At 48.3% G+C, this 23,299-nt stretch overlaps 1 protein-coding gene across 3 annotated transcripts in view; it reads right to left on the reverse strand.

The window, feature by feature from the left end:
- Positions 1-1,722: 1,722 nt before the first annotated feature.
- The window catches only part of Cfap61 (cilia and flagella associated protein 61), a 241,515-nt gene continuing 219,938 nt past the window's right edge, over positions 1,723-23,299 (reverse strand). For all 3 annotated transcript variants that reach the window (XM_023720073.1, XM_023720075.1, XM_023720074.1), the window contains 2 exons: positions 10,108-10,198; positions 1,723-2,078 (listed from right to left, as the gene is read on the reverse strand). In XM_023720073.1, the coding sequence (XP_023575841.1) occupies positions 1,878-2,078; positions 10,108-10,198 (292 nt within the window). In that variant the 3' untranslated portion in view covers positions 1,723-1,877. The remainder of the gene's footprint in view (positions 2,079-10,107; positions 10,199-23,299) is intronic.

The raw sequence follows: 23,299 nt of genomic DNA on the forward strand, positions 1-23,299 counted from the left end.
GCTTGCCAGGCAAGCGTTTATTCTACTGAGCCATCTCCCCAGTGTTCTCAGTCTCAACACACACAAGTCCAAAGACTGGGCTCTCTGAAGTCCTTCTGATTGCCAGGCTGTGTCATTAACTTTACTCCCCAGCCTCTTAAGATAGCCCGTTCCAAGCAATGCCCAGTGCTTTGAATTCTTAGTCTTAGGAAATCTGTACTACACTGATAAAGCTCCCGGGTCAGTACATATGCAGGCTAAAATTCTTAGATTCCAGAGATAATTGAGCATGTGTGCTAAACTTCCTAAATTAAGCAATTCTCTTCCTAAGAGTGGGAAAGGATGAAAATAACAGCGTACAGGCCCTTTCCTAGGCAGATGTGAGTCCAGGAAGTCTTCAAATGTGCTTGCTCCTGAGGCACCCAAGGAGGCTTCTTAGAAGGCAGGAAAGGGGAAAGTGGTTGTTATCAAATTCATGTGTGCTTTGGTATTAGGGCTGACATTGTCATTCGGGCCACTTTTATGTGACCGGAGGCTTTATCATGGTAATCCCTGGTTACTGAAGCTATACATGTTGATCCTCTACTGAAGCCATTCTGTTAATCTTCGTTCCAGGGTCCCAGGCCTGTCACAGTGACTCTGTCATTTGCTGATGAGTTTGACCCAGGTCCTCCCAGGGAAGGGACAGGAAAGAATCCCTATGGGAGCAGGCTGGCTCTCCAGCCTGTGTGTTGGCTCTGGTGGGGGAGGGAGCCAGGAGAGATGTTTCCCACCCACAGAACATGGTATACTGTATGGCAGTGCCGGGCCCGCTCCCTAAATACCTGTGCACTTGGCAAAACATATATGGGAGGGAATCGGTGGCATTTATGACTTGCTGTTGCCCATCTAGGGAAAATCAGAGTTCAGTGTTTTGGGATAATTTTGTTTTCAAAATCTCAAGCAACATGGAGGTTTGAAGTAATTAAGCAATTTGTGGCAAGAAGTTGGACAACGCACGTAAGACCAGCTATGACTGGTCCTCCTAGTTGCCAGGCGATCCTTGTGAGTATGCCAACTCTTGCGAGATGTTCACCTATGTATAAAACATCTACATGCACTAGGATTGTGTTCATGAAACTTGAACTCCTGCTGTTGATCAAAAAAATTGTGGCATACTATGTGTTAAGAGACTCAAATAAACAAAAACAGTCTTTTGTGTGGTCTGGGCCAGTTCCTGAATTCCTGTGCTTTTCAGTGGACAACTGATTTGCTTTGTTTGTAAGAGTGGGTTCTGATCCACTTTATAGGCCACAGGTTCAAGGGCGCCCCTTCTCTGCAGCAAAGCCACACTGCTCAGCTCAGAGAGGACAAGCCACATGAATTTCCGTCTACCATCTTGTAATCTAAAACCCTGTGTGGATGGCTGGCTGGATCTTCCAGTTTTTCTCTGGCTCTGTGCTCATCATGGGGATTATGAATTAAAATACAGGGAATGTGCTCATAGCCTCCTTATTCTGAAAGGTCATGCAAGCTTTCCTGTCCAATTAGTCCGTCTGATGTGAGGCTACAGATTTAATTTCTCATCATCTGTTTACTGATTTTCCATTCTGGACACGTTTTTTTTTTTTTTTTTTAATCACCCACCAGGATTGTTGGTTAAACATGCTACGGACTAACAGGACACGTGGCAGCGCGTCTCATGGACTTACACAGCGTCGCACCCAAGGTAGAAATGAGCATGAGCTCGTTTATTTGCTAAAATGGATTCTTCAGCCAGGAGCAGGCCTGGTGTTGGTAAAGGTCTCTGCCCCGCAGGATGGAGATGCACGGTCGTGCGCCACCTACTGGGCCAAGCAGAAACTACAGGCCTGTCTCGCCGGGTCCCGGGCTGCTTGCTGGCCCGGCCAGGTGCTGGTCTAGATGATGTCCGGCCATGCGTACATGGGCAGGTGGTAGCGGTTGTAGTGCAGGAAGTCAAGGATGCTTTTCTCCACCAGGGGTCGGTAGATGGTTTCCTGGAAGACTCTCCGGAGGTACTTCCGGGGCTCCTCCTTGAGGATGATTTCCTCCTCCACTATCTGGCGCGCCAGCTGTTCCAAGGAAGGCTGGCCTTCCTCCTGCAAAATAAGCGGGAGGCTCCAGTTACCTGCGCTCAGCGCCACAGTAGATAGGGGCCTGCTAAGATAAAGATGGTTCTCTGCTGCTCCAAATGTTTTTTTTTTTTTTTCCCCTACCATTTTAGATCTGGGGGCAGTTCTTAGGATCAGACCCAGTGCCTCCCACATGCTTGGCAAGCTCTCTACCACCGAGCTGCCTTCCCTGACCTATTTATTCATTTATTTATTTATTCATTTGTTTTTATGTATTCAGTACGGGGTCTCGCTACGCAGCTGAGACTCGTAGTGATCCTCCTGTCTCAGCCTCCCCAGCACTAGGATTACAGGCGTGCACCACCACACCCAGTTTTGGTGGCTGGCTTGGCACGTGGCACCATGGCCCTCCCCTGACCTTTTCATTTTGAGACAGGATCTCACAGTTACTCAAGCTGGATTCCAGTTTGTGGTCCTACTGCCTCAGCCTCCTGAGTAGCTGGGATTGCAGGCATGTGGCACTGTGTCCAACTCTAGAAATTAGTTTTAGTTGCAACCAAATTTTATCATTTTAAGATGTTTAAGTGTGCACGTCAGTGGCCTAAATAAGTACTTTCACACTGTTGTGCAGCCACTAGCACAATCCATGTGCAGGACGGTTCAGCTCCCCAAACTAGAAGTCTATGTCTGTTCAGTGATTGAGCTGTCCTGTGTTTCCCTCCCGCTCTGGACCACTTTTCCACTTCTGTGGGCCTCTGAGTCCCTACAGACCACAGATGAGTAAAGCCACACAATGCTTGCCTTTCTGTGCTTGGTCTCTGTCACTCAGCGCAGTGTCTTGGTTCACCAAGGATGGTCATTTTAAGCTTTTTCTCATATTTAAAAAAAAAATCTTGATCCCTGGCATGGGCTCCAGAGATAGCCCATCGGTCTAAGAGCCTGCCTGGCAAGTGCAAGGATCTGGGTTCGATCCCTAGTACCACATGCCGTGTGGGCTCTGAGTGGAGCTAGCCACGAAAAACGGGTGTGGCGGTGCATGCCTGCAATCCCAGTGCTGGGGAGGCTGAGATAGGAGGATCACTGTGTGTCTGAGCTGCATAGTGAGACCCTGTATCAAATAAATAAAATAGATTTTTAAACATATCTATAGATGATATTTGCTTTAAAAATAAGAAAGGGCTGGGCATGGTGGTGCACATCTGTCATCCCAACACTTGAGGGGCTGAGGCAGGAGGATCACCATGAGTTTGAGGCCAGCCTGGGCTACACAGTGAGTTCAAGGCTGGTCTAAACTACACAGCAAGACCCTGTCTCAAAACAAATAAAAATAAAAATAAGAAAGGATGTTGTTGGGGTGGTGCTCAGTATTCTGGTGGGCTGAGACAGGCCTTTGCAAGTTTGAGTTTAGCTTGGGCAATTTAGCAACCTAGAAAGACACTGTCTCAAAATAAAAAAATAAGAAAGGGCTGGAGTATGGTTCAGTACAAATGCTGTGGGTTTGGTCCCCAATACCAATAACAAAAAAAGGAAAAATGGAGTTAAACATTTGTGCGTGAGAACTGTTGCAGGGGTGGGGAGGGGTGTCCGTTACTTCATAACGTCAAATTTCTTTGAAATTATTAAAGTGAGGATTTAAGAGAATAAGGCTATTTGAAGTTGAGAATAGCAATTTCTCTAACTTTATATCAAAATGTTTCAGGGATGGCCAGATAGCTCAGTGGACTAAAGTGCCTGCTTAGGCAGACACAGGGACCGGGCTGTGAGGCCTGGCATGCCGTGCCGGCGCTGCCCCTGGGGTGTGCTGAGACGGCAACTGAGAGTGGGCGTGGTGATGCACACCTGTATCCCAGGGCTTGGGAGCTGAAAACAGGAGGATCACTATGAGTCTGATCTGTATAGTGAGACCCTGTAGACCCTGTACTAGATACATTAAAAAAAAAGTTTCAAAGACAGACACCAAGATTGTCCTGTGAATACCTGTGCACACCTGGGTCATGCAGGCAGCTCTCTACCAGATCTGCTCCAGGCTTTGTGGGGAAAGACGCCCCAGGCCGAGCTGCCAAAGTCAGACACTGCTTTCCACAGTCAACCCTGATGGTCTCTTCAACTTCTAAGAATTCTTTGTATTTCAAACACAAAGGGGAAAAAAAAGTGGACACTTGAGGCTGCTTCTGGATCCTGGCCTTGGGAACACGTCAGGGAGACCCTGAAGATGAGGAGGAGGACTTGGAGATGCTCAGCTGGCGCTGGCATCATGTGGGCACACAGGCGACACGAAGTGCTCACAATGCGGATGCCACCACCCAAGAGGAGGGAGGGAAGGAGGAGGGGAAGGAGCAAGGGAGGGAGGCGCTCCCCAGGCCCTTCTGCACTCGGCAGCCCCTTCAGGTCAGGATATTCACGGTCCTTGGAAGCTGCTGTTTAGCCCTAGAAGGTCCCCAGGTGGAGCTTTTCCATTCCTCTAGACAGGCGCTGCTCTGGACAGTGAGGACCTCTGTGTCCACTATTCCCAGGTGACAGCTGTGCTCCTGGAGGTGGGCGTCCCCTCCTGTACACACTGGGTCCATGGTCGGTATCCGGCCTCCTCTTAGTATAATGTTTCTTTTCTTAAAATAATCTCTTGACAGTTCCTTTCTTCATTTTGTTTATTTCTTTTTAGATTGATTGATTGATTGATGGATTGATTGATTGATTTGGCAGAACTGGGGATTGAACTCAGGCCCTTGCCCTTGCCAGGGAAGCGCTTATTCCATTGAGCCATCTCCCCAGCCCCTATTTTTTTTCATTGACAAATAAAAGTACCCATCTGTGGGAGCAGCGTGAGGTCAGGGCACACATCCACAGGAAGCAGCGTGAGGTTAGGGCACACGTCCACAGGGCAAAGTTCTTCTTACCATTATTTGTATTTTCGCAGTGCTGGGGCTGAACCCCGGGCCTTTGCGCAGTTTAACCCCTGAGTTAGGCAGTAAGTCCCTGACCACACGGACTGTGCTTCAATTTGCAATCTTCCTGCCCCAGCTCCCAGAGTTCTGGGGTGACAGATGTGCACCGCCACACCCGGGCTGTGCTGTCACGGCTGCGTTGGGCACCTAGCGCGCCTGTCACCCCACCTTCGGACCTTCTCCTTGCGGTGTGGATGTTTGAAGCCCCCCCACTCGGCAGCAGTGAGCAGCACTGCTCACAGAAGCGGTTGCCAAGTGTGGGCACCACCGCTTCTCCTCCCACAGAAGCTGCACCCCCTCAGCACGGCATCTGTCCTTCCCCATCCTGCACCGTGTCTCCCGTGAGCACCTTTCCACCCTCCTTGTTCACAGTTTGACTTTCCAAATTCTCAGCCAGGGGGCTTTGTGCATAGCCATGCCTCTCCCCCCGCAGCATGACCTTTAGAACCATCCGCCTTCTCATCACTGAAAGCAAACTCCCCATTTTTAGGGCCGAATAGTATTCCTCAGTGCAAACCACATTGTCTTTGGCCATTCTCCCAGATGGACACTTAGTTTATTTGCTTATCTTGGCCACTAAAAACACAGGAGTGCCTCTTCCACATGCCGATTTCAGTCTTTTGTGTATCTACCCAGGAGTGGGGTTGCTAGGGTGGTAGTTCTATTGCTTACTTCCTAGTTTCTGTTACCCCCTCCGTGGGCACCATGGCCCCTCTCCAATATCCCTGCTGCATGTTCTGTCTCTTCTTCTTGCTAACAATTGCACTAACAAGCATGAGGGGAGAGCTCACTGGGACATTAGCATCCTATTCCTGAGGAGTAGAGCTGTAGGACCTCTCTTGATTACACCCACTGTCCGCCTGTGTCTCCTTTTGTCCCTGGTCCTGGCTCTCAACCTGGGGTTCTCTACCATTGGGCTGCATCTCCAGCAGTTGTTTTCTTTCCCACAGGATTTTACTAAATTGCCCAAGATGGTCTCAAACTTGAGACCTTCTTGTCTCAGCCTCCCAAGCAGCCAGGGTTATGGGTGTGTGCCCCCACACCCAGCTTGTCTATCTGTTTTTAAATGTCTATCCGGGTCTTTGCCCCTTTTAAATCAAGAGATTTTGTTTTCTTGTTATTGAGTCGAGCTCCTCAGATACACTGGCTATTATGGTGATTTGCAGATATTTCCTCCAGCCTTCAGGCTGCCTGTTCCCTTTCTCTTCCTTGCAGATCCACTTCTTTTTCTGTTTCCTGTGCTTTTGGTTTCATCTCTAACAGGTTATTGCCAAGAGCAATATCAAGGAGTTTTTCCTCCATGTTTTCCTGCAGGGTTCCTGGAGTCTCAGGTTGGTTTGGGCAGGAAGACTAGATGGGACGAATGTGCACAGGGGTGTGTGGAGGGCCACCATATTCTTCCACTCATCCCTGGTGTTCCTGGCACCATTTAGTAAGGAGCCTGTCCCTCCCCATCATGTGGCCGCCTTGTTGAAAGTTGGCCACCTGTGCAAGGCACCATCCCTTGTCTCTGTCCTGACCTGACGTCACTCTGTGTGTGTCAGGGCCATGCCAGGCCGTTTGGGTCACTGCAGCTCTGTGTGCCTTCAGAAATCGGGTACAGTGGCACTTCTGTTCATGAATGTGAGTGTTTCCCTGGTTCTGCTTGCAAACCAAGTTGGATGAGAACTGAATCAAACTCAGCAGGTAGGTTCAATATTGACCTTGTCAGGAAATTGGATTTGGTTCTCATCCATTTCAGTCTGTGACCAGAATCATGGGCAAGACTCGAGTTCATAAACAGAGGCACCACTGAACTTCTGGTGCTTCCAGCTTTGTTTTCCTCACAGGGATCTTTCATGTTCCCACTACAAGCTTTAGAATTGCTTCTCTGTCTCTGTTATTGGAAAATGTCATTGGAATTTTGATAGTGATACACTGAATCTGTAGATTGCTTGGACACTTTTCAATATGAATTCTTTCAATTCATGAAGAGAGGATGTTTCTGTTGACTTGTGTCACCTGTAATTCCTTGAATCCTAATTTTTTCTGCAAAAGGCTTTCTTTTACTCCATCCACGGCTTGGGGAGGACTCCCCGCAGCTCCAAAGCTGTGCTTTTGATTTTAAAAGAACATGCTAAGTGGGCCCTGCATGGCCAGGTGGCTATGGTCCTCACAATGGCCTTGCTCCCTCATCTTGGAAGTCACAGGGCTGGACTTATATAGCAGAAGTGGGGTGCACAGTGTAGGGTTCGGACTGCTCCTCAGGGCTGGTGGCCTCCCTGACACGCAGAACGTGGCCGCAGTACAAGCTGCATTGTCTCTGGATGTTTGGATCCCTGTGCTCCTCCTAGCCAACCTGAGATAGCAGCCCAGCACCTGGAGGGGCAGCAGGCCCAGATGCACATTGGCCACCGCACTGATGGTGGCTGGCAGGGGACAACCCTGAAGGTCAGGGGCCCACCATGGTAGGGAATAAGGGGCCCACCACGCTGAACAATGTTGGCTGGCCCCATGGGCAGGGCATCAGGAGAAGCTGGGTCCCTGGCACCTGCTCTCCTCACATCGGTTTCAGTACTCGGATCTCTCACCTCCTTGGTAAGTGACACCTATGCATCCTTTATGTTACCCTACACAGGATCATTTTCTTTTTCTTTCTTTTTTCTTTTTCTTTTCTTTTTCTTTTTTTTTTTTTTTTGTATTAGGGAAGGATCTACAGGGTGTTCAGGGTCTCACTACTAGATCAGACTCATAGTGATCTACCTGTTTACAGCCTCCCAAGAGCTAGGACTACAGGCACACACCACCATACCTAGTCTCAATTGCTGTCTCAGTGCACCCTGGGGGCAGGGCCGGCATGGCAGGCCCTGGGGATCGAACCCCTGGCCCCGTGCCTGCTTGCAGGCGCTTTAATCTGCTGAGCTATTTGGCCGGCCCTTCACAGGGTTGTTTTCTTAATTACTTTTTTTCAGGGAGAGCACTGTTAGTGTATGGAAACACTCATGAGCCTTTTCATGTTGATGTGGTATTGTGCAGCTTTTCTGAATGTATCAGTAGTTTTGGTTTTTTTTCAAGGTGTGTGTGTGTGTGTGTGTGTGTGTGTATGCTTTTATGTGTCACTTTCAAAAAAGGTCCATCAATGGCTTATCCACAAACACAGCAAGGATTTTTTAGACTAGAAGATCAGCTAATGTATCTAAATGTGTCTAACCAAGCACAGCAAATGAAGTGTAAAATAGCCTGCAAAAAATCCTCCATCTCCTGTACTGCACCCGTGGGCCTCCAGGGACCTGTGTGCACCTCTCAGTTTGCACAATTTGGCAGCATCTGACTTTTGTGTGTGGCCACAGGGTCCCCATCTACCTGCTGGATGTCACCTGTGTGAACCATAATGTGCCTGTTTGCCTCAGATGGAAGCTCAGTGTCTGGCCAAAGAGCCCTGGTGCAGCAGGCACCGAGGCCTGCACTTGGGCCCACCCAGCCCAGCAGCCTGCTGCCCACAATGGATGGGTCAGGCCACAGTTTGCCGCTTGCTGCCCTTGGGTGGCTGTGTGGCCGTGTGGGTTGTGGGACATCTCTGAGCCTGGTTTCTTCATGGTGAGGTCAGGACAGGGACATTGAGACTGTCACCCACTGCAGGGTTGTGGTAGGGTCAGCGAGGGCTGGGCGCCACATCAGAACATGGGGACCCACTGCGGACAGGTCCTGTGTGTGCCATCACCGTGGGACCTCCATCCAGAGCCCAAGGCTGTGGGCACCCACAAGTAAAAGTGTCAGCAGTGATGCAGGAGTTCCCATGGAGACATCAGGAAAAGGTGGGAGGTCATCGGGCCAGGCCCTGTGTGTGAGGGGAGACAGGGATCAGGCCCAGCACCCCATGCCCTTGGAGCACAGGCCTTGGCCCTGCGCAGCCGGTCTGTGGCTCTGCTATTGGAGGAAAGGAAGCTCCGTGGGTACCTCATTGAAGTTACAGTTCTCACTGAGCTTCGAGCTTCTGGAAAGCAGCCTAACTTCCAGTGACTTCTGTATTGCTTTGAAAAGAAGTGTCAGTTACAAAGACGTGTGTTCTAAACCAGGTGTGGTGGTGCATGCCTGTAACTCCAGCCCTCTGGGAAGTGGAGGCAGGAGGGCCACAAATCTGAGCCTTGCATCGGCAATTTAGTGACTTAGTGAAAGCCTCTCTCTAAAAAATAGGAAAGATTTTGGGGATGTAGCTCGGTGTGAAGGCCCTGAGACTGACTCTTGGCATGAGGGGAAAAAAAAACAACAACAAAAAGAAGTGTTCTGCCACAGAGACAACTTTTCTTGATATGCACAAAACAGTAGGTGCTCAATGTGGGGCCACTGCAGGCAGACACCAAAGGAATGGCACTTTTGTGTCCTCTCAAGGATGGGCAATACAATGCACCCCCAGTTTATAGTCCATGCTGTTGGCTCATCCTGAAAATACTGCTCCTTGGGGTCAGCCAGACAGCTCAGTGGACTAAAGTGCCTGCTTAGGCAAGCACAGAGACGGGGGTTTGATCCCTGGCATGCTGTGCCGGCCCCACCCCCAGGGTGCGCTGAGACAGTGACTGAGTCTGGGTGTGGTGGCATGCACCTGGCACCTGTAATCCCAGGGCTTGGGAGGCTGAAAACTGGAGGATCACTACAAATCTGATTTGTGTAGTGAGATTCTGTAGACCTTGTACTAAATACATAACACACACACACACACACACACACACACACACACACTAAGAGAAAGAAAGGAAGGAAAGAAGGAAGGAAGGAAGGAAGGAAGGAAGGAAGGAAGGAAGGAAGGAGAAATAAAGAAAAAAGAAAGAAAGAAAGAAAGAAAGAAAGAGAAAGAAAGAAAGAAAGAAAGACAGAAAGAAAGAAAGAGAAAGAAAGAAAGAAAATACTGCTCTTTGCAAAGAGGACAAGGAAACCTGCTGTCCCCAAAAGAATTTTAAGTCAAATCACTTTCCCCGACAATGTGTTGACATGGCCACTCCACAGTCCATTTGCAGGAAGTACAGTTGGTTTAGAAAGCAAAGCCATAAAATGAGAAGGGAGGGCCAAGCCCAAATGACCAGCAGCCATCGACCGCCCCGATCTGCGCGCAGCAGCCCGCGGCTGTTAATCGCTCTTACCTGCTCACTGGCCAGGACCTGGCGCAGCTCCTTCCTGAGGTCGATAAAGCGATCGTGGAGCAGGGCCATGCACCAGGGCTCCGTGAAGTAGCTGGCGGGAGGAAGAGGTGCAGTTAGCTGGCAACCCTCTCATTACTGCTAATAAAGTATTTACCTGCTTTTGTGCCTTGATAAATTACAGTTCTGGGCCCTCTGCAATCGTTTGCTCATAAAATGCCTCATGGAACAGCCTGGTCAATCAATTTTTTAAATGGATGTTCCTGATGTAAGGCCAGGTTCCATAATTACATTTAAAGTGCTTTAATTCAGAGCCGGGGCAAGACCCAGTGAAGAACCCTGATTTTATCAGAATTTAAAAGCCTGAAGACTTGTAAAGAACGGTGTCTCCATTATCTGCCCTTGTTTGAGAAAAGCAGATTGCAGGATTAACTGAACTGCTGCATAAACAAATTAAATTTGGGTAGACAATAACACAAAGGTTGCTCATCATTAAGGTTTCTGGATGAATAATGGCCAGAAAAACAGGCCACCTCGGTGTCGCAACATGGTCCTTGCACAGTTGTGCCGGTGCTTAATTGCGTCTGTTTTAGGGGGGTTGCTCTTTGCTAAGTTTTCACTGAAAGCTGGGTAAGTGCTGTCTGATATAGATGATGGTGTGGCTGGCTGTTACGTGCAGGTGACTGCCACAGCCCTGGCGAGTTCTCGTGGTAATGACTCAGAACCTTTATGGACACTCTACGTCTCCTTTGCTTCAGCGCCCGACGTCTTGGAACAGGAAACCCCACGTCCAGGTCCAAGGCTCAGCACTGACCTGCATGGGAACTGCACTCCTACAGTAATGAGGGCCACAGGGGAAGGACCGTCAGGACTCCATTCTGGTGACTTCTCACTTTCTCCCAAGACTTAAAGCCAAGGATAGGGTGAAAGGACCCAAAGGTCACCAAGGCCTTAGAAAAGGCCACGAGGGTGTTTTGGGGCCAGCTGTCAGCTGTCACCAGCTGGCTGGTGTACTGTGTCCCCTCTGCACTTGATCAGAACAGGACTTTACTTCCTCATTAATGGCTGCCGGGGGTCCACCCTGCCAATTCTTACTCCATACCCTCTACAAACCCAGCAATCCCTGGGGACTGTGGCAACAGCAGGGACCAGAACAGAAAATACCCTGCCACCCTGTGGTTTGCAGTGACCCGGGGCACATGCAGTTTTCTTTGGCTTACACTTTTACACTCCCTACTGTCACCAGTGGCAAAACATCTGGGGATCCTTGTCTAGAAGATGACAAGTCTCTAAGCAAACTTTTGTTCCCAGTGTTCCTAGAATGCACTGGGAGCAGTATGATCCAATAATACTATGTGCTTAAGCTTTTAAGGAGGTATTACTGTAAAAGACACATAGCCATGAATTCACCTCAAAATCCTCCCCCTCACTTTGAACACACTAATCCCATCATTCTTGCCTCTTTCTGCAGCCATTCTGGAAATCCTTTTGTCAGTGATCATATCTTGAAAAGATAGGATCAAAGAAACAGTAACTACTGCTGCTGAGTGCTATCAAAAAGAAAAGCAGGATTGTAAAAACACTGCACCGTGTTCATCCACTGAGGGGCATGGTGCTGTGGACTCCTGGCTCCTCCCCAGGTCTAGACAGCAGCGACAGGGCAGCATTTTAGTCCCAGCAACAGCCTCAGCCAGGGTGAAACTGTCTCAGCCCTGGAAGCAGGACTCCCTTGGGGAGCTCTCCTGTCTCAGCCACAGTCCTGCTCAGGTGGCGTTGAGAACCGAGCAGAACTCAGGAAGGTGAGGACCCGTAGTTGGATCCCCTGTGGTTTCCAAGACACCGCTGGTCTTCGGTGCTCCAAGGCCCAGAGTGGGTGGTGGCCTCAGTGCTTCTGTAGCCTGGGGAGATGCTGCGACCTGCAGGACTGGTCTCAGACCCTGGGTGGTTTTTAGAGGCCAGGCAAGGAATGTTTTCTTGAAGTAAGAAAATATTTCTCCTCAATCACCTACCCAGCAGACAGGCCTGCTTACTCAGTTCTTCCTTGCCCCTCACAGAATCTGCCCACCATGGAGGTGGCTTCCCAGGTGCCACCTGAGTGCCCTAGACCAGCACTGGTGATAACCACTGATTCCTCTGCGTGGTTCTGTCACTCCCCATGTAGCCCTGATGGCGCAGCCTCCACCTACAACTCATTCCATGGCTCCTGAGATGCTGTTTGCTTCTGGCAAAATAACTTCTTAAGCTTTTTTTAAAGTCAATGGATTTTCATTCTAGAGCTATTTTTTTTTTTAAATATGTTTAGTATAGGGTCTCACTACACAGATGGGACTCATAGTGCTCTTCCTGTTTTCAGCCTCCCAAGTGCTGGGATTACAGGCACGCACCACCACGCCCAGTCTCAGTGGATGTCTCAGTGCCCCGGGGCCCTGACGGTCCCAATCCCTGTGTCTGCCTAAGCAGGCACTTTAATCTGCTGAGCTATCTGGCTGGCCCTTCTAGAGCCATTTTAAGGTTACAGAAAACTTGAGCAAGTGGGCTTCCCAGACAGCCTGCCACCTCCTTGAGGTTTCCAGATGCTGTGGTGCAATTTGCAACCCTGACCCAATATCAATGGACGCCATTCCTGTCCCCACAGTGCGTCTATGCAGCACTCTTCATGTTGTGTGTTCTGTGGGCTTTGAGCATGGTGTAGTGCCTGTCCCACATAGTGTGGGAACACAGTGTCACAGCATCACATAGAGATGTTCCATGTTCTAAGAAGCCCTCTGTGCCCAACCACTCACTCTCCCTTCCTCTTCTTCCAAAGTCACAGCAAATTCACCTTTCAGGGAATTAAATTCTATTAAAGAAAATGAGGGGTCTGTAGCAATTCGGTAAGATAGTTTGAAACCCTGCGCTTTCCAGGACTTAGCTCGGACACATTCTCCCATCCAAGTACTAACCAGGCCCGACCCTGCTTAGCTTCCGAGATCAGATGAGATTGGGTACGTCTAAGGTGGCATGGCCGTGGACTCGGGCACATTCTGCCAACACCAGAAACCCACCTTTCGAACTCATTTGTGGCCCCTACTGCAAATATACATGACTGAGGGAGGAGCCTGGGTCCCTCGACAGCTGGCACAGGCCCAGGCCTCAGGGCCTCCGCTCCCTGTGAGGGAGTCATGGGGCCGACCAGCTACTCCTCCGGGTCCAAGGCAAGGACACAAGGCCCCTGTGGTCGACCGAGAGCAGCTACAAGAAGCCCTCACTATTAAGTCTGGACAACTTTGAATGTATCCAAATTCATTCTGTAACTCATCATTGCACTAAGCCACACGAAGATTATTTCTTTTGACATAAGCATTTTAGAAAGCTGCTTCACTTTAATCGGGAAGCTTCCGTCTAAAACTTCATCCCACAGAAGATGCCTGAGTTTTTTGTTTCTGTCGCCTTCATGGAACAGAACTCACTTCCTCTGTCATTCTTGCTTCCTCAACAGGTGTGTGGACACTAGCGGCTTCTGATGACTGCCAGCCACTGGCCACGCTGCAGGCCAAGGAAAGCATACCAACTGGCAGCATGACTGCAGGGCGCAGGAGGCCAGGGAGCCCCTTAATAAGGCCTGCATCACAGCGCAGGGCCAAGGCCTTTCGGGCAGATGGTGGGAGAGCCGAGCTGGTCAGGGCTGCATTTACAGCACCAAACAGCCCACCTGGGACTTGCCGAAGTGTGCCACAGTGGGCAAAAGAGAAACATTTTTTCAAAGAAATTTTTTTCTAAGGAAAAGCACTCTAATTTTTTATTAGTCAGATAATAACCTGATTTTGCTTTGGGTGCTCTTAAGAGCCACCCATTGCCTTTTCTCCTGGTAGGAACTGCAGCTTGAGTGTCCTGCAGGATCATGCAGAAGGACCATACCCTGGCCACATCTTCTGCAAAAGGCCCCATCTGGGCTTCCCCAAGAGCTTTTGAGCAGAAGCGCATCTCCACCTCAGGCTCCCAGGGGAGCAGGGCTGCACAGCCTGGTGCCCTCGGAGCAACCTGCCACCTTAATGTTTGGAGGCAGAGAGGAGGAAGTGATAAATGCCATGGCGGTAAGGAGGTGTCTTGGCTTTGATCTGCAGCTTGTCTAGAATTTGATGTTGTTTTAGGGTTTTTTTTGGCGGAACTGGGGATTGAACTCAGGCCCTTGCGCTTATCCTACTGAGCCATCTCCCCAGCCCTAGAATTTGGATTTCAGGCATTTCTTTAAGAAATCAGATTAGCAGGCTGGCCTGATAGCTCAGAGGACTAAAGCGTAGGCAGAGCGCAGTGGCCAGGGTTTGATCCCTGGTGTGCTGTGCTGGCCCTGCCCCCAGGGTGTGCTGAGATGGCGACTGAGATTAGAGAGTGCTGGTCCTTGTCTTTATGTGGTAGATTTGGTTTCATCACTGGGGATGCCTCTTTATCCCACTGGTACAGCTGGCACTGCCCATCCACATGGGCCACAGCAGGAATCTGGGGTGCCAAGTCTAAGATTTGGGTGAGATGGAGGAAAGTTTGTAAATGTATTTTCTAAAACCACCTTGCCCCATGTCCTCCACACTTGTGTGTACTCCAAACTCTAGAACTATGCTTGTCTTCCCTTCTTCGTCTACCTGTCGCTCCATCCATCCATCTACACCCCCACCAACCCATCTGTAGTAGTTTGGGGTTTTTGCAAGAGGGACAATACAATGCAAGATACATATTTTATAAAATTATTTTATCGAGAATCACCTCAAGAATCCTATGCAAAGAGTGCAGGAAATCTGTCCACACATTAAAGACCAAGTAATTCATCTGAGGCCTGGAATCTAATATCCTGTGTGAGTCCAGCTGAAAACCTAGAGCTCCAACAACACTTCCCACTAGTCCAACTGGAGGCCTAGAGCCCATGACAATGTCTCCGTCGGGCCCACTTCATGGATCTGCACTGGGAAAGGTCAGTGGTGGAAGCTAGAAAGTCTGTGCCAGTGGAATGGAGGATCTGTGCCAGCAGATCTGCACTGCAGCCAGGGAGGGATGCTCAAGGGAAGTGCCAGAGTGCCCCTGAAAAGTATCACAGCCATCCTCAGCCACAGTGAAGGCCCAAGCACCTCAGACGATGAAGGAAGCTGAGTCCCCATCTGGAAAGCCAATGAAACAAGCTTCTCCAGAAGACCAAACTGTGTACCATCTCCCCTTCCAGAACCAGGAAATGATGCTCAAAATGAGGATCAGAGCTCCCCTAAAGGGACCATAACCATTCTCAGCAACAATGAGGTCCCAAGATCCTCCTCCAACATGAACAGCGAAGTTCACCAAGAAAGACAGTAGGACAAGGTCACCCAGCAAAATAGCTCCAGAGAACCAGCAGCTTCGAACAGCTCCAACAGCTTCTCCAAATGGCTTCCTTAACAGACTCTAACAGCTTCTCTAGTTTTGCCTCTTATGCTGCTGGCAACAATCCTCTGGTGGGCCTCCCATACCTAGCACCATGCTAGTTCAGTTCAGCTCAGTGTAATAAGTTGACCACCAGTTGCCTATCCACCACACCATCTGTCCACCCATTCATCTATCCATCCCTCCATCGGTCCACCCATCCATCCGTCCATCTGTCCGTCCATCCATCCATCCATCCATCCATCCAACAGGTCCAACAAGGCCTTTCTAACTTTTGTTTCCTTACATCCAATGCCTGTTTTTCTCAGGTCCTCTCTTCTCTGGTGCCTTGCTCTACTCTTCAACAAATCTGTGCTCCTTATTCATTGTTTTTCCATGAAGACTTATACTGTCCCACCCTGTTCCTAAGTGTCACTGATGTGGCCTCAAACTTCCTACTGCCCTTGCAACTAGAATCTTAGTTTTTAGAAATACTTATTTTCTCTTCCATCATTTATTTGTCAAGAAATGGGTTCTCACAATGTGGCCAAGGTTGACCTCAAACTCCTGTGCTAATGTGAATCTTCCTCCTCAGCCTCTCAAGTAGCTGAGGCTACAACGGGTGTACTCCCAGGCCTAACCAAAAAAAAAAAAAAAATTGTATTCTTAGAAGATCATCCCAAATGTCTGTCTGCCACCCACTTGCTCTGCTGAATCCTGGGTGTTTAACCAAGAAAAGCCCATGGTGCTCCCTGCAGGATGGGCACCTGTCTCTTTGATGCTCACAAATCCACTCTCTGACATCATCTCCAGAGCTTTACAGGCCCAGCGGCCTCCAGCCTGATGGTCCCTCCCATGAGGTGGCAACATCCATCCATCTGGGCCCACAGCCTGGTCAAGTGCTCTCCCCACTCCTCACCCCACACATGCTGCCTTGCTGTGGACTGGGGCTGACTGGTGTTTGCTATGGTCTGCAGGATGGACTGAGTTCTGAGTGTCTCTCTTACTCCACCTGTGGTATGCTTTGCACATCTTGGTTTATTAGGAGCTGTATTAATCAAATTTGTAGGCTAAATCAAGTAACCTGGAAGTTGTTTAGCTCTTCACATTGATTTGCTGTATGAGCTCAGGACTAATAGTCTGAGACGAGACTGGCATTTAGTTCTGCAGGGAAAGGCAAGCTTTTAGGCTTCAGCTTCCCTTCCCAGGCTGCTCTGCTCTTACTCTTACTCTGCTCCTCTCTTAAGAGAAAGCAAACCCATTTCCCTTTAATTGGGCTACAGGAAACGAAACCAGGCTCAGGCCACGTCGCCACTCAGGCTTGAGCTGCCTGCCGTTTCCTGTCTGTTTTCTGCAGGTCGAGAAGTGGATATGTGCATGGGAAAAAGTGGATCTGTGCACACAGAAACCCAGGCATCTCAGGGATGGAGAAGCTTGGCTTGCCTTTTGTGAGAAGGGGGCTGCATGTAGGGGCTCCCTCATGTTACCCTCCGTTAAACTTCCTGCTCTTTATTTATGTTTAAACAGTGCATATGGTTTTTGTTTTTTATGTATTTGGTACAGGGTCTCATTATGCAGCTCAAACTCATTGGGATCCTCCTGCTTTCAGCCTCCCCTACACTGAGAGTACAGGTGTGCACCACCATGCCCAGACTAGGTGGCCAGCTCAGCACACCAGGGGGGAAGGGTGGGGAGGGGCAGGGCTGCTGCGGCATGCAGTGCCTGGGATCGAGATCTGGTCCCTGTGCCTGCCTAAGCCAACATTGCATATTGTTAGGTGAGATAATTCAGACACACAAGCTTAACTATTGCCTAACTTCTCTTATATAAGAAGCCTATATAGCAAAAATAGGTCTTGCTTTATTTTGGTCTTAACCATCCAGCAGAAAGTATAAAAATGAGGTATAAAAAGTAAAGCTGTATTAATATGCTGAGCTGTAAAAGGCTCAAGTCAACAACTTCTGACATTGCCAGTCTTACAGAGAACCCACTACTATTACGGACTACTGGACTATATTGGATTATTTTGCTGAATTCATGGGCCTACAATATTTAAATGGCAAGGAAATACCCATCTCTGACAAAACAAAAAAAAAGTGATATAAATGAAGGACCATTTTGTATTTGTACATACAAAGTAGTCAGGATAGATATGCAGCTACTTTCTCCTAATTCAATGACAAGAAAGATTTGTATTAATAGTGTTTGGACAAGATATCATGTCTGCATCTTGTACTATGAATAACTAGTATGAAGACAACAATATGCAAGGTATTAATTATTATAATTCTCATACTAAGCTGTTTTGAAACTGTCTCATTGCTATTTGTTTCTCAATAAAATTAATAAAAAAATAAACTAAAAATTTTTTTAAAAAGAAGTCTAAAGTTTAGGGTTTTTTTTTGTTTGTTTGTTTTGTTTTGTTTTAAGATAGGCACTAGGAAACAGTGAGACCACTTTCAAATGGAAAGGGGACCCAGGAGAAGAGAGAGGAAGAGGAATAAAAAGAATCAGGGGCAAGCTAGGCACAGGCGCTCACCCCCAACTTCAGTGCAAGCATCATGTCCTGCAACTGTCACTGACAATGAATTTACAGAAAGTGCTTGGTGGAAAGACCATTTGCTAGAACAGAATATTCGCAGCACGTTTGAGACATGTTTAAAATAATTACATGAATAATGAATACATGTTTCCATGAATTCCCTTTCATAACTGACTTTTCAAATCAACACACTCATATTTTTGATCTGAGTTTTACAGACACGATTAACACTCAGACTGTCCCTTCGCCTTCTTGGCCAGTCATGATTGTAGGTTTATGGTTTCTAAGAATCAAGCATGAAAAGTTAACTACCTTCTTCCTGATTTTATCTCCCCAAAACCCTACTGAGAGGATGGCCGCATGCCCAGGTGTTAACTCGGAAGCACGCAGCGACGAGCATGGACAGACGAGGAGAGGGGAGGCGCCATCTCTCCCTGCAGCAGGAAGCTGAGCAATAAAGGCTGCTCTGGAAACTGAGTCAGGTGAGAATGATCACTGGCCGCAGACTCTAGTGGGAGGAAAGAATGATGGGCACAGGTATTTCCACAGTCTCAAGGTGTCACTCATTTGGTAAAAGAGACAAACGGCTCATTTCCAGGGAGCAGCCTACAGCCCCTAGTGACCCTGTGGCCTGGTGGAAACCCGGGCATGCGGAGGTCCCAACATGGGGAAGACACAGCAGAGCCTTGCCCCACTTCCCTCCAATACCATCCCCCCACGAGGACAGGGCAGCCGATGAAGCCAAACGGGCAGAGACGCTACAGGTTTGTGACTGGTTTTTAAAACAATACACAGGAAGGGAAAAGGCTGGGGAAGTGTCCCCACTGGAGAGGTTGACCTCAGCGGGAAGGGGCTGTGGGTGTGACCATGAGTGAAATTTGAATGACTGCAGATCTGACTTTGTATTGTAGTGGTATTACTTCACAGTTCTGACAACCAGATGAAGGCTGTGCAAGTTGTCCCCACTCATACGAGACAATGAAGTATTTAGGGACAAGTGGGTGATTGGTCTGCAACTCGTTCAAATCCCAGGAAAAAAAAATCTGATACCTTTTCATCCAAGAGCGAGTGAGCATGGGGGGGGGGGTGTGCTAAAATGTTGGCATTCAGGGAATCTAAGGGCATGCATCTTGTTTTATTTTGTAACCTCTTGGAATTCAGAAATTAGTTTGAAATTGTGTTGTCTCTGTCCCCTTCTCTCTCTCTCTCTCCCTCTTCCTCTGTCACTTTTTCTCTTTCTCTTTCTCCCTGCTCCCCCCTTTCTCCCTCTTTCTCTGTCTCTCTCCAGGTCAGTCTGAAACTCACTATGCAGCTCAGGTTAGCCTTGTAATTGTGGCAGTCCTCCTGCCTCAGCCTCTTGAGTGCTGAGGTAATAAGTGCGTTGCCACACCAGCACAATTTCATTGTCATGGGTCACTTGGAGTGAAGTTAAGCTGTGAATTAAGCTCTGAAGTCTGTGCCTGTAGGATCTTCCTGGCTGGCTCATGCTTAGGGGGCCTCAAACCCAGGACACACACTCGAGGTCGTCTGGGAGCCACTGAGGCCCAGAGGTGGGCAGGATCTGAACCGAGATGCGCTGCGAGGCCCAAACACAGGCCTCATTCTGAAGACATAATACTGACCAAAGAAGGTAAACTAAACTACCTCATTAATTTTTTGTATTTATTAAGAATATTTTTGTATATACTAGCATAAATAAAAGCACTTTATTAGATTAGTTGCATCTGTATCTTTTAATGTGATGGCTAAACGCATTAAAGTTTCGCAGGGGATCCTGTCTGTTTTGCTGGACAGCCCTGATGGAGAGCAAGGGTACCTATATTTGTTGAATGTCTATTGAGAGAAGCACTGCAAATGCAGAATGAACATGCTGAGACCTCACACCCACAGGTCTCCAGCAACGAGAGATACAGATGCGTAAACAATAACTAGGTGACTGTGCCCCAGAGCTATGCTAGAACATGCTCGTAAGTGCTGCAGATAACCCATGCAGAGCCAGTCACAGAGGCACCGAGAAGGCCCTACATGGCCCAGGAGAGGAAGGTGGCACCTGCTGAGGTGTCCCAGCCAGGAGGAATAGCACAGGGTGTGGGACCCGGCACACAGTGGCATGGGGGGTGGTGGGGGGACACATGACTTAACTGCTCCAGTGTCTTGCAGGACCCAGAAGGAGGAGGTGGGAGGAGAGGTCAGGTCAGACTTTATGACCCTATCTGGCTTTATTTCCCTGGTGACAGTGTTCTTGTAAGGTCTCATTCAAGCTCACTGAAGACACCCTGGCCAGATCTGGCACAGGCACCCTGGAAGCAAAGGGGTGCAATGAGCACAGCTGCACAGACCAATGTAGAGGAGAATCCGGAGCAGGAGGAGAGCAGGGGGCCATCAGTCAGAGGAGGAAGGAGGCTGTAGGTGTTGGGGCTCTGGCTCTGGAGGTAGCAGAGGAGACAGAGAAGTAGGCGGGAAAGGAGGGGACTTGCAGTCACTTCCTTCTGAAGAGGAGGCAGTATGGAAGGTGCCCTCAGGAGCAGATGGTAATGTCCAACTGCGGCTGATGCAGCATGGGCAGCTGGACAGGCTGCCGAGAAAGGATGCGGCAGAGACAGGGAAGGCAAGAGGGCTGCAGACAGGACCCAGGTCACCTTGGGCTGGCAGAGCAGCAGGAAGATCCCAGCTCAGCACCATCGCAGGAAGGACTGGGAGCCTCAGGGTGCTGAGCCCACCCCACCAAGGAGCACTGGACCTGGCCTGGAGAGAGGGCTAAGTGACTTCCACTTATGTCAGCCAGGTGGGAGGGGATCCAAGGCCATCTTTTTCTTGTGGTACTGGGAATCAGACCCAAGGAGTATTGAGCTACATTATAGCCCTTTTCATTTTAATAATTTCTTTAGCAGTTTGAAATATGGTATTGCTGAGTTGTTCAGGCTGGCCTCAAACTTGTGATCCTCCTGTTTCAGCCTCCAGAGTACCTGTGATTGCAGGCCTGAGCCACCAGGTCCCACTCAAAGGATGCTGGGGTAAGAGGGAGTTGGAAGAGGCTTATTCTGGCCTCCAACCTCCACGCTCTCAACAACACTTTAGCACTGCTACTTTTCCAGAACGTTGTAGTTTGGGGTTGTGTGCCCCTGATGAATAGTGATGTTGAGAATCTTCATGTGCTGTTGCCCACTTAGGAATGCCTGTCTTTTCTGGAAAAATAGTTGTATGAGTTCCTTCCAGATACTGGATTTTAACCCCTTCTCAGACTTGTGGGTTGCAAATATTTTCTCCCATTCTGAAGGTTGTAGGTTACTATGGACTATTGAGTAAGGATTGTTAGGAAAATTGTCTCTAGACTTAGAAAAAGGTAAAATTAAATCCCTGAATCTTTATCTTATACTACGTAACACACAGTCACAATTTACAGATAATTTACAGATGTCAGTGTACAGCAGAGCTACAAAAGCAAAAGAAGAATGTGTTACAGTTTTTAGATATAGATTTTCCTAAGTAGGGGGCAAATTTCAGTAGCTCAGAAAAAGAGTTGATCATGTAAAAATGAATGCTTCCACATGAAAAAAGTTAACAAAAATGATGAGAAGATAAACAACAGACTGAGAGAAATGTTTTTACAAAATTCCTATTTGATTCGATCCCTGGCACCACATGCCATGCCAGCCCCACCCCCGGTGCACTGAGCTGGGCACCAAGACCATGCATGGTGGTGCATGCCTGTAATCCCAGTGCTGAGGAGGCTGAGAACAGGAGGATCACCATGAGTCTAAGTTGCATAGTAAGACCTTGTAACAAATACATTAAAACATTTATATTTCAGACCCAGTACTAGCCCAGGCCAGGTGAGTGTGTGGGAGAGATTCTGGCTACCCTGCACTGCAGGACCCACTCGTCCCAGCTGAGGCGCAGCATGGGTGAAACCCTCTTTCACCCTCTTGAGACACCCCTCATCACTCCGTAGTACCCCCCCACCCCACCCACAGAGTAGGAATTTCTGTCATGTTCCGGGAACCCCCAGATCCAGTCATAGTCCAGGCCTGGTGAGTGTGTGGGAGAGCTGCCTCTCCCCCCTACTCCACCTTGTCCTCTCCAGACTCAGCTCAGGCCTGGCATACAGGCTTGGGGTGAAACCCTTCAGCTGTAATCCCTGTAGAGACTGTAGGGGACAGAACTACCCAACTAGTCCATGAGCAGAACATCTTGCCAGAGGGGCACAAAAGGTTCACCCTCAAGGGCAGCAGCAGGAAGGAGCTGAGTACAGCAGCCAGACCCAAGACAGGCACAGCTGGATAAATCCAAACTTTGTAGATCTGCACCTGAACTTCAGTAGGTACTAAGGTTATAACTGCAACAAAGATCTACAACAAAGGTCAGAAGACAGTGCTACACAAAATGACAATGAGAAGGAGCAAAATGCAATCTCAGAACCCAAGCCCACCCATAACAAGTGCAGAAGACACTAATACAGAACAAATTGGGAATCACACAGCTGAAAGCAATGAATCAATGGCTTCTGAGATAAGAAACAGCTGCAGAAAAGTACGGAGGAACTCAGATTGGAAATAAAAAAAGAAATCCCTGAATTAATAACATCTGCAGTAAAGAATCAAATGCAGAAACATACAGAGGAAACCCAATGCCCACCCAGAACAAGTGCAGAGGACGCTAGCTCAGCTCAAATGTATGAGCTAACAGCGTCAATAGTAAATAAGCAACAGCAGAAAGTCATAGAGGAACTCAGAGAAGAATTCTTTTCTACTAGCCCTGCTCAAATGTACGAATTAATAGCGTTAACAGTAAATAAGCAACAGTAGAAAGTCATAGAGGAACTCAGAATGGAATTCTTTTCTGAAATAAAAAATGAATTCTCAGAACTCAGAAGCTCAGAACTAGCATCTGAAGTAAAGAATCAACTACAGAAACACAGGGAGGAAACTCAATCTGAAGAAAACACTGCAGTAAAAGAATTTATAACTGCTTCTAAAGAAGACATTGATAAAAAAAAGAGGAGATTAGAAAAATGATGGATTCCTTGAATGTACAATACAGGAAAGAAATAGATCACATGAAGCAAAGTCAAAGAGATATAGAGGAAATGAAACTCTCAATCACAAGCTTGCAAAACCATTTAAGTGAAAGTGAAGACAGAATTTCAGATCTTGAAGACGCTGGTGCAGCTAGTGAAAAGGTAAGAAAGGATTTCTTAAAAACAACTAGGATGCAGGAAAAAATAATCCATCACCTGCAAGATGATGCAAAGATGAACAATGTGAGACTAATAGGCATCAATGAGAAAGAAGG

Source organism: Octodon degus, unplaced genomic scaffold (assembly GCF_000260255.1).
Source record: "Octodon degus isolate 3935 unplaced genomic scaffold, OctDeg1.0 scaffold00073, whole genome shotgun sequence".
Lineage (NCBI taxonomy): Eukaryota > Metazoa > Chordata > Mammalia > Rodentia > Octodontidae > Octodon > Octodon degus.